General features: G+C 45.1%; 1 protein-coding gene across 2 annotated transcripts; it reads right to left on the reverse strand.

Moving 5' to 3' along the window:
- Positions 1-3,318: 3,318 nt before the first annotated feature.
- On the reverse strand, positions 3,319-10,125 carry GATD1 (glutamine amidotransferase class 1 domain containing 1). Of its 2 annotated transcripts, none has more exons than XM_083862881.1 (8): positions 10,028-10,125; positions 9,216-9,292; positions 8,757-8,862; positions 8,078-8,185; positions 7,234-7,328; positions 5,965-6,058; positions 5,137-5,248; positions 3,319-4,618 (listed from the first exon to the last, which is right to left on the reverse strand). In XM_083862881.1, the coding sequence occupies exons 1-8, from the start codon at positions 10,083-10,085 to the stop codon at positions 4,612-4,614; spliced, it is 657 nt and encodes a 218-aa protein (XP_083719007.1). In that variant the 5' UTR covers positions 10,086-10,125; the 3' UTR covers positions 3,319-4,611. The 2 variants fall into 2 exon arrangements, with proteins under 2 accessions (XP_083719007.1, XP_083719006.1); XM_083862880.1 differs by having other exon boundaries at positions 3,319-4,621.
- Positions 10,126-11,401: the final 1,276 nt, after the last annotated feature.

Consider the following 11,401-nt stretch of genomic DNA (forward strand, 5'->3'; position numbering starts at 1 on the left):
CACCACACATTGCACCCCCTGGGGCAGGGTGGGGATTCAGGCACACAGAATTTGGGGACTTGCTGCTATCAAACTGGCTGGTTAGAGGCTTGGAGCTTCTGGAATAAATGCCCCTTTCTGCCCCTGAGAGAGACAAGAACCTTCACATGCATGGAATCTGTCCTCTCACATAGCTAAGACCCAACTGGGTCAGTAACACTGTGGAGCTCAAATGAAACTGAAGCATTGCAGAAGGTGCTCAAGAGAGAATGAAATACTGCAGTGAAAGGGGATTATGAGGTAGGAAAAGGTGCCTGAGTAACAGTTGAGCTTTCCTCCACTTACCAACAGATGCCTCTCAAGAGCTGAGGAGGCAAGAGGGGAACCAGTTATGCTTAAAATGATCACAGAGCCCCTTCCCTGCTGTGGTGGCAGCTGGTGTTTCCTCCCCAGCACTGGGGTTCTTTCTCTTCAAATGGATGTTGAGAGGTGCCTGACATCCGTGGCTAAGCCACAAAATCCACATCCTTCCTGAAATGGTGAAAAAAAACCCAAGCACCACATCAACCTTCAGCCTGTACAGCTCTTTAGTCAGTTACACGAAGTGTGTTTACTTCTTAACTCTTCCTCAACTTCCCCTCTCTTCAACAGATGGAGGGCTCTCTCCCAGGGCCTTGTCTGAGCCCCACTTACAAACTTCTTATGGGATTTCCCAGATCTCCATACCTCCTCAGATTAAGAAATCAGATCTCTCTTGTCTCCCAGAAAGATCTGTGGCTCTCACAGTCACAAGGACAGGACTCAGGAATTAGAGGCAAATACAACATGCATGTTTGGAGAAACCCTAAAGAATCAATACATAAACTTTTAAGCATTGATTTAAAAATTACATCACCTTTCCCAACCGTTCCTTGTGGTGGCTGCTCTCTAATTCCAACATACAACTCTGTGCAAACACACAAAGCTTGGAGGGAGGTTGGAAAAGCTTTTCCTTCCTCCTCCAGCCGTGCCTTGTATCCCATCACACACTGTGCTAAGGGAGGAACTCCTGCTCCCAGCACCTTCTCCATTCTTGAATGGGGTACAGGAAAGCAGAGCTGTTGGAAGAACAGACACAACAAGTACATCCATTTATATTCATCTTCCCAACATGGAATTTAATTTAAAATTAGTCCTTAGATTCACTGGTTATGTCTATTCAATACAAACATCACAGGCCAGTACAGATAGCACCAAACCCAGACAGTTCCATTTGAAATTTTAAAGTAAATCAGGACCAAAGAGCCACTTCCATCTCTTCTGGCCCTTGTCTTAATGCACACAAGAATAATAAAGCAGCAGGTTCAATTTAAAAAAGAATTAAAGGGGTTTTTTTACAAGATTATACTGTGGAAGCTCCAAGGAATTAATTAAATATGTTAATACACAAATTGAATGCTGGTATGACCAACCACCATCAGCTGCAGACAGGGGCCAGAACTCAAAACATCTTGTCAGGATCCCCAAAAACATGTAAATTGAGATCATGCCTACCCCACAGGCAGGTCTGGAGGCTGTTTTCCAGAGTTAATCAGTTTCCCAACTGCTGCACCAGCACCCCTCTTCCCAGCTTGGGTGTAGACCTGCCAGGTAAGGCTCCCATACCTTAGGGATGGTGGGCTGTCCTCTTTTTGGTGAAGAAGTGCTTTGTGAGGTGCAGGACAGCAGTGCTCCTTTACAGATGTGAGACAACATGTGAGAAAACTCCTCATCCCTTTGGATTCATCCTGCTCCATGTGCTGCACAGGCACTCTGATGCTTCTAGCAGGTACCTCCATCTGTCTAAAAATATCAGAGGAAAACAGAGGGTAAGATCCCAGCTATTAAGCCCAGAGAATATGTAACACTGTGAGTCCTGAGAAAATAACTTCAGTAAAACCCTAGAAAATAAAAACAACCCCCACCACCACCCAAATAAATAAAACAATAAAACCCACCAGCTGGATGTTACCAGGAACATATTTCCAAGGAAACAAGCCTGGCTGGTAACATTCCTAGGACCAAAGCACCAAGCACTGCACAGCGCAATGCTGAAACAATAAAGGTTTGTGTGGGATGAAAAGCTCCCAAATTTGAAGGTTTTCAATTCTTTGGGAAGCAGTTTCTACCCTGGAGACAAAAAATCCTCAGTATAAACACCATTGCTGGGATGCCTGGGATGGGATTCTCACAGGGCTCCTCTGATGGACCAGGCACAAGGTATAGAAGATACCAACTGAGGTATTTAAATTCTTCCCACAGGAAGTTTAAATGCAACAATTATCCAAAACTCCCTGCTCTTTGTGTAATGCCACTTCACGATTTTAGTTGATGTAAACATCTTTTAGGTAAAAGAAAAGAAAATAATAAAAAAAGATCAAGTTTTACGTTTGTAGAACAAAATTAACATGGAAAATAAACAGAATATGTTTCCTGAACATACCTGGATGACATTCAACAACTTTGTGTTTTCTACATTCATTTGATCTTCTTTTCCCACAGTTTTTGAACAATTTTTTCCAATCCCTGGCTAAAATTGGTCATACAAGATGCACAAGAACTTAAGAGTCATCATCACCAATGGCCTCAAGCTGTGCCAGGGGAAGTTTAGGCTGGATATTAGGGAAAATTTCTTCATGGAAAGGGACACCAAGCACTGGAACAGGCTGCCCAGGGCAGTGCTGGAGTCACCATCTCTGGAAGGGTTCAGAAAACACGTGGATGTGACACCTGAAGTTGAGTGGTGAACATGGTGGTGGTGCTACACTGATGCTTGGACTCAAAAGCTCTTCTCCAACCTAAATTCACAATTCTGTGACTCAGATGGCCCCCAGTTTGTCAGCCTGGCTTGTGAAGGTGACACAACCCAGCCCACCACATGCAGAACCACCCCACAGAGCTCTCAGCCCACACCTGCACACATCACCTCTCCAGCCACTTGCTGCTCCACCACACCTTTCTCCCCCATTTTCCCAAGAGCAACTTGATGGCTGGGGAGATAAAAGTGGATGTGTGATGGGAAAGAGTGAAAATACACACAGGAACTCATCTTTTTTCTGCTCTCATATGGGAGGTAAAAGAAAGCATCATCAAGTCCCCAGGCAGTGTCATTTGTCCAACTGTTTGCTGCCTGACAGAGGCACAAGTAGAGCAATTCCAGCAGGTCCTGGATGCCACAAAATACGGAAAAATTGTACAACAGGGGACTGATCAAAGCCTGTAGTGGTCTGAATGCTGTCTGCTCACCTGACAGCAGATGAATGAGCCTGGACAGAACCTCATTTAAGGAATGAAAACAGGACACAGGGTAAACATCAATATTCTATTTTTACAGGTAACAGTGAAAGATGTAGCAATTTTGGAAAAATCCCATGGAAACACAGTCTCCCACTTCACAAACAAGACGTGGCTTTCCAGACTGAAAGTATTCCCTGATGGTGTCAACATCAAATCTCCAAGATGGCTTGTCAGGAATGAAGATTTAAATTATCAAAGCTAATTGATAATTTAACTTCTATCAAAGCTCAAATTTCATTTCAAATTGTGGTTTTGATTTCCATCAATACCAAACATCTGTAAACTGGGCTCCAGAATGCAACAGCAGAAGATGCAGCAAAACCCACAAAAGTCTGTCCTTTAAAATCACACTGAACTTTTGAGACAGAGCTAAAAAAATGGATTTCCACAGAAAAACCATAATTTCCATACTTGATGACTTTTTAGAACCAAAATATTGTAATATCCTGGTAAGAAAACAAAAATGCAACCCCATTTTTTTAGGGCACTGGAGAAATGTTGCCCAGAATTCCAAGAGGGAAAGAGAATCAATTATCTGAAAGTTAATTTATGTACTTTCCAATATATTTGGTATGTTCGAGCCTGCAACAATGAAAAGAAAATCTCAGTCTGATTATTCCTTTCAGAGCTCAGCTTCAAGCCACACCTGCAGCTCAGGAGGAAGGAGGAGTCCAGATCCCACCCTACAGCTGGTTCCTCAGATGGGAGCCACATGAACCACCTGCATTTTTCAGTGCCCTCGTCCACAGAATTCCAGCAAGAGACAGCAGCAGTGTACTTCCAGAGGGGAGTATTTCCAAGGGAACAAAACCCATAACATAAGCAGCACAAAGGAGAACAAATAAACAATTGTAGGACCATGTTAAAAAAAAAAAAAAAAAAAAAAAAAAAAAAAAAAAAAAAAAAAAAAAGCTGAGCAAACTTTTAGAGCACAATTCCAGCAATGTGAACAGGAAGAAAACAAGGGCACACTGTGCACCAGTACAATGCCAATCCAGAGCAAGGGCTTCAGCAATTTGTATTCACAGCACCAACTTTTGAGGGGGGTTGAGAAGACAGTTCCCCACATCTGTAAACTGAAGGTCTAGAGAAGCAGTGAGAAAATGGAGCAGCAAAAATGTAAGAGGGTGTCCCAACTGCTTCTGACAAGCCTTCATCCATTCCACCCACACAGAACCCGACACTGACACTCCACTGCCACAGTCACTTCAGAGTCCAGGACAGGGGTTCAGAGGGATGTTTTATCCAGGTCACAGTCATGGAAATCCTCAGCCTGCTGGCTCTTCCTCCATCCTCTTTGCAAACAGACCTTCTCCTTCATTTCCTGCTGAAGAAAACACACCCAGACATGACAGGACCTGTTAGTGCACAGCCAGGACAGGACACTCACTCACCTGAACAAAAGAAGGGGTTTGTAGTTATTCAGATGTGCTCTTCTATCTGACAAGATGACACTCAAACAAGCCAAGCCATTTCCAAAGAAATTACATTCATTCATTCCCAGAATCCTAAATCAGAGCTGACTCAAAGCCAGCCTGCCAAAGCTCATGAAACAAGAGATGTTTCCCTGAAAAGAAATGTTTAGTGAAGACTATTCAGCATTTTACTCTGCCAGTTTCATTACAGCTGTGCATTTCCTCACCCATTTTCATCTTCTTCTTTTAAATAATCAAATGCTCTTTGCCAAAAGACACAACTGCCTGGCTGGCTTCATCATACAGAAGTGACACACACTTCATCAGAAAACCAAAGGGAAAAAACCCTTCTGAGGGACAGAAATCCTGAAACCAAAAGATGCTCACCACTGCCTGTTCCCAGTTATTAAGCCCCATCTTTCCTCACCTGACATTGCAAAGAATCAGAAGGTTCTGGACAGCAGGAAGGGTGGAATTCTCATTCTGTCCTGTCACCAGGTGCCTGTCCAGCACCACATGGACAGCATCTGGGCTGCTGGCTGAACACAGGAGGAAAAACACAGGGATTGCATCAGAGGACACAAGTTCAGTGCCAGAATCACACCACTGATAAACTCAACACAACACTTCTGGCCAGACAGGTTTGCTGGGTGCTGCTGATCTATTACCCCAGCAGAGAGGAGCAGTCTCAAGCCCCTCATCCTGAAACAACTTCCCTAAGAAATTCTTTTCTCAAAGGACAGGACTGGGTCCTTGATTCAATTAACACCAGTGGGTAAAGCACAAATATCCGGAGATTTTCATAATAAAAACTCAATGTATTTGAAAGTTACAATTACCTCACAATACAACATAAACTCCTCTTATGCCAGATATGAGCTGTGATCACCATGCTACAAAAATCAGACACTCATTTTCTGGCCAATTACAACACCAGCATGCTCAGATCTACCAGCACCCCAAACAGAATTTTTAAGTTACCTCATTCCAGACTCCCAGACTGGTTTGGTTGGAAGGGATCCTAAAGCTCATCCAGTCCCATCTCCCCTGCTACAGACACCTCCCACTATCCCAGGTTGCTCCAAGCCCTGTCCAGCCTGGCCTTGCAAAGGACCAGTGACATACTGGTAAATGAGGGAATGGGAATGCCAGATAAGAGATCCTGCCAGAGCTAAGCTGGACACAACGGGCACACAAACACTCATTTCCCAAAGGATTCACAAAGGGCCCATCCCAGACACCAGGAATGACCCACCACTGAATGTAGCTCCAGAATCCTTCACAAAATCTTCCACGATGATGGACAAACTGGCAAAATTGGGCTGCCTCACCAGCTCGTACACAGAGGGCTGAAACAGATCAAAAGGAAATTACTTTGACTGGCTTTTTACAGAAAAAGGCCAAGCAAAACCAACATTTCCAGTATTTCCCTGGAATTTATATTTATGTTCCCTCTACTATTCTCCCAACCAAATGACCATAAGCAGCTTTGATGGATTTTGTGTAGGGAGCAAACTGGAAACTCTCAAGTGAGTTAAGTAAAGAGGAAAAAACACCACCAAACAATTTCTGCAGGTGTGATTAACACATCTGTGTGTGAAGGCACAGACATGTCTGTTCGTGGCACACAAATATTTGGACACAGATGCTGTGCCCCCTGCAAAGTCCAAAAACAGTAATCCATGTTGGGATGAATACGGGAAACAGCTTACAGCTTTCTTTTACAGCAGAAAATTTAGGAGCACTTGAGAGTTTTTATATGCAAAAGGAAAGGATTTAATTTTATAGTTTCCACAGCTAGGCCACAACATGATTTAAAATATTTCATCATGGACTATAACAATCCAGACAGAGACATAAATAATCCTTAACTCTAACAGAAGCACATGAGAACACTAAGAGCTTTTGTGAGTCACAAAATCTTTATTTCTTAACTTTCCATGTAAATTTTCTACACTAGAAAGCTGAATTAAGGCAATTTGCATCACTCTTGACACTATAAAATGGGATGTGAGGTCAGAGCATACAAAATAAAGTATCAGCAGTAACTGGCTGTTTTAATTGCAAGCCAGTTTGTAAAAACAGCCTTTTCTCCTAAAATTTCTGATTTTTTTCCTAACACTCCATCTACCTTTTAAAAAGAAACAGAGAAATATAACTTATATATAACTTATCCCCAGCATTCATCAAACAAACAAACAAAAATTTTTATAAGTCCTCAGCACCAAATGCAAAGAGCTGCAGAAGGAATTTCCAACTTTTTTTTTTTTTTTTAATTCAGTTTAAAGTTTACTGAACAATCAGAGGGAAAGCATTCCCCACATGCCACTGGGGAATAAACCCTTCATGTACTCAGTGCTGAGCCCCTTGTCAAAGACAACTCTGCACATCTGGGACAAGCCAAGGGTACCCAACTGATAATTTATATTTATGGGAAGTTGTTGGGTAAGACCAAAACCACCAGAAGTCATACAGCCAAAACAAAAACCCCAAACAGCAAAAGTCAGGTAAAAGCTTGACTTACCCCTGTCAGGCTGTATCCCTGGAAAACCCAGGATTTATCCTCATTGGTGGCACAACACAAAGCTGCCACTCCCTGCCCCACAGCACAGATAGGCTCTAGAAAAGAATTACAGCACATTTGTTAGCATCTCCAAATATTTAAAACACAGGTGAGTGTGCTGAGCCCCATGCTGCTCTCCTGCAGTGAAATTATACCACACTGATAAAGTTCTGTTAGGTTGTAGGGGCTTTCCTGCACACTGCAGTAGCAATTATTGTCTATAATATGAATTACCACACTTATTTTATTAATATTATTATTACGGTAAGAGGAAGAATTGCAGCTTTTAACTCCAAGTGCAGAGACAGCTCCACAAATGCTCAAATGTGGGGCACACCCCAAGTCTTGATTAATTGCAGCCTTAATGATGATCCTGGGAAATTCCACACTTGGCTCTGAGCTTTGAATGCTGCAGATTCGGACAGTGCCACTTCTGTACCACTGTAAGGCACCAAATCCTTCTTCTGAGACAAGCTCTGAAAAGCTATTGGCATTGCTCTTTCAGATACCTTAAGACCTATTTTCTTCTTTTCAAGGCTCCTTTTTTCCTATTTAAGACACGTTAGGACACTTTTTTTTCCTTTTAAGACATTTTAGGATTTTTTTTTTCTTCTAAGCCTCCCTTTCCTTTTTTAAAGGCCCATTAAGACACTTGTTTCCCCCATGGAAGACACCTTTTTCCTTCCCAGTTCTGAATGCTCTCTAGCCACACAAACACTCTGAAGTCTCTGGAGGGCAGCTGTCCTGCAGAGGCAGCACAGGAGCCCTGTTTCATTTCCCCAGCCCCTCGAGGATGTTCACCTACTGCTCTCAGTGCTGAAGTGCTGCAGGATCTTGGCCAGGTACCCGCTGTTGGCCAGGTCAGTCATGGCCCCGGGGCAGTTTGGGATCAGCAGGGCGTGGTACCGAGCCCCTGGTCGGGAGGAAAGCAGGAACTGATTGTAGGACAGGTAAAAAACCCAAAAAGCCTGACCATAAATCCACTGCACATTTGGAGGGGGAAAAAAAAGGACAAAACTGCATAAATCAGTTAAAAATTACTTAAAGAAACTAACAGAGCTACTACACAGAAGAGAGAAAAAGGTCCTTCTCAGGACAAGGGACACACATTTTTAATGAGCCCTGATGGCCCAGGCAAAACTTACAATTGTTCTGTCTTCTGGCTCCAGGTCAAAAATACTATATTTTTGTATATAGTATAAGGAAAATACTTATTTTTAACAAGTAACAATGTAGTGTGTGCTTATATACAACACAGACATTATACATATATATATATAGCATATATATTAAATGAGAATGACCATTCAAAGATTGCAAAGCAGTTGCCAGGGCTTCCTCTTAAATAAAAAGTAAACCAACAACTGCAGCTGCCACCGTTTTCTCTTGAAACACAACCTTCCTGCCTTTTCTGGGTCGTTCTTCCCTAAAATCCTGGCCCTAAGCACTGTTTCCCTGACAGTGCCCTGTGGTGACACCCTTACCATCAATGGACTCCAGCTTGGCGGGGTTGGCGTAGGATTTCATGCGGAAGTCCTGGATCCAGCGCGTGTTGCCCTCGTTGACATCCACAAAATCAATGGGCTTCCCCTGGGAATAACATAGTTCACCGTGGTCAGGATCACAGCACAAGCATCCATGACGCTTCCCGAAGGGTGGCTTTCAGCTCCCAAAAAACCAAAGTTTTCCGTTTTTCCCACTGAATTAGTCTAGTAGTTTTCCCTCCATTCTTTGTGGGAACAGAAACCGGACACAGAAGTCCAATCCACACTATAGAAAGCCTGCAGTCACTTTGGTATTAAAAAAATAGAATTAAGCAGGTCCCTTAATGTCTACAATCAATAAAACACCTCTCAATATATTTACAGTACAATTATCTCATAACAACTGAGATATCAATTGGTTCCAGGCTGAAATCACAGTATTTGTCCACTCTCACTCACCCCAGGAGTTGCCACTTGCAGGTTAAAGGCAGAGCTGGCCAGAGTAAAGCAGTGAAGGAACGACTGGGCTGAGACACCTGGAAAACAGATTCCAACACCTTAGGAAAACAAGTGATAGTTTAATGCAGGCCACACTTTATCCAGCAAAGTACACAAGCTTGGGTGTTTGCTCATCCTGAAAACTCTAGATAATTTCAGAGGATTATTTTGTTACGATTTCATGACTTTAAGACATCAGAAGGGTACAGCCCTCATTACAGGTGAGCTGTGTACTGAGGAACAGAACCCTGGAATGATCTGTGTTTGGGAGGGACCTTAATGCCCACGGGCAGGGACACCTTCCACTGTCCCAGCTGGCTCCAAGCCCTGTCCAAAAGGGCCTCGAACACTTCCAGAGACGGAGCAGCCACAGCTTCCCTGAGCAACCTGTGCCTCAGCAGCCTCACAGGAAAAGATTCTTCCCCCTAACATCCAATCTGAGCCTACCCTCCTTCCCCTCAAAGCCACTAAAGCCACAGGCAGAGGAGCCAAGCACCCCAGCTGCACACGGTGGCCACAGCTGCAGTGGGGATGTGCACGGAGGGAAAACCAGCACAGCTGTGCAGGGAGGGCACAGCTGGGCTGCAGCGTGACCCACACACGGGACGGGCACACGGCAAGGGCTGCGGGGCGGCCACACCGGGGCGGCCACACCGGGGCGGCCCCGCCCCGCCTCGCCCCGTCCCGCTCGCCGCACAGGCTGGAGCGGCGGCTCCCCGCAAACCAGCGGGCCACCCTCACCCCCCCCCCCCACTCCCGAGAGAGCGTCTCACCCGCGGTGGCGGCGCTGGCGACGATGAGGCAGGAGGGCTTGGCCAGGCGGTCCGACATGGCGGGGCCGCGCCGGGGCCCGAGGGGAGCGGCGGCGCCTCGTGCGGCCGCGCGTGCGCAGCGCTGAGGGGCGGGGCCAGCGCGCGAGCTCCTGAGGGAGGAGGAAAAGCGCGGGAAGCGCTGAGGGGGCGCCGCCGCCGCCGGGCTCTTCACACGTCCTCGGGTGTCCCGAGAATCCCGTAGTGCCGCGTCCCGTCGGCAGCTGTCGTCGTTTCCTTATTTCTCCGCTTTTGCAAACCGCAGTGTTCAATTTCTAGATTTGCATCTGTCAACCCGTGTGTGAATTTAATAGGCTTATCGCTTGCTGGCTGCTGGTGTGTTACAGACACACTGCCGTTATAAAATGAAAGACATAAAATGAAGTCAGTACAATCCTGCTATTGGCTTTATTTGTTTATTTGAAAGGGCTTAATTTCTAGCCTGGTTTTCTAAAGGAAATGTAGCTTATGCACCTTGTCCGTCTCTTCAATCATGTGTGTCTCCTTTTCTTTTCCAGAGCTGTGTTCTGAATCCACAGACTGGTTAATCTGGATGTTCCTCACTGCTCCAGCTTAGATACCAGAAAATTATTTTTAAAAAAAGGAAAAAAACCATCTCATTCACTGTTCAGTTTTACTGTTGTGTGAGGTACTTTGCAGACTTAATGCCACTCCAGCAACCTAAGCCTTTATAGCACAGAGCATCACATTTATGGTGCTTATCCTCTGCCTGTGACTCCAGTGCTTTTTAAACAAGCACAAAGGACAGTGCTGTCCCAACCCCTGCTCCATCAGCTCTTCCCACCCTCCCTACCCTGCCCCAGGCATGTGCAATTCCACACACCCCGGCTGGGGCCAGTGGGAGGGTCAGGCCCCCATCCATCCCAGGCTCTCATCTCCAGCACTCCCACTCAGAAAATAGAAACTTATTTGATCTCAAGACAAACTAAAATTCGACTGCCCAGCTGTGTTTCTGCAGCAAAGCCCTCAGTTGATTACAATTTCGCAGCTGAAGGGTGCCCTTTTTCCTGACCCTGTGGAATTTACTGGATTTTTCCTTCCCTGTTCTTAAGAAATTAATTTCCAAAAGCCTGCAGGCTTCTGTCGGGCCCCTGATTGGAGCTGGTGTAATACAACAGCAACCCTGTGCAGTGACACGTGCTGCCAAAACCCTCCTCCCCACTGAGACCCTGGAGGGAATCTGCACAGGGATCCCACAGATATTACCCATTGCTCAGGGGATGGTTTGTTTGGGAGGTATCCCCAGGCCATCTTAGAAACAAAACCAGAAAATCAGCAGGAGAAATTTGGCAGGAGAAAAGTCACAGCAAAGAACTG

The sequence above is a fragment of the Zosterops lateralis genome (assembly GCF_965231275.1).
Source record: "Zosterops lateralis genome assembly, chromosome: 6".
Classification (NCBI taxonomy): Eukaryota; Metazoa; Chordata; class Aves; order Passeriformes; family Zosteropidae; genus Zosterops; species Zosterops lateralis.

What these genes read in the sequence shown, in the direction of transcription:
- GATD1 (XM_083862880.1), bottom strand. Translation starts at nt 10,085, where the DNA reads ATGTCGGACCGCCTGGCCAAGCCCTCCTGCCTCATCGTCGCCAGCGCC. An exon ending in TGCAAGTGGCAACTCCTGGG is followed by an intron (nt 8,863 to 9,215) that starts GTGAGTGAGAGT and finishes TGTTATTCCCAG; the next exon opens with GGGAAGCCCATTGATTTTGT. An exon ending in AGGGATACAGCCTGACAGGG is followed by an intron (nt 6,059 to 7,233) that starts GTAAGTCAAGCT and finishes GATCTGTTTCAG; the next exon opens with CCCTCTGTGTACGAGCTGGT.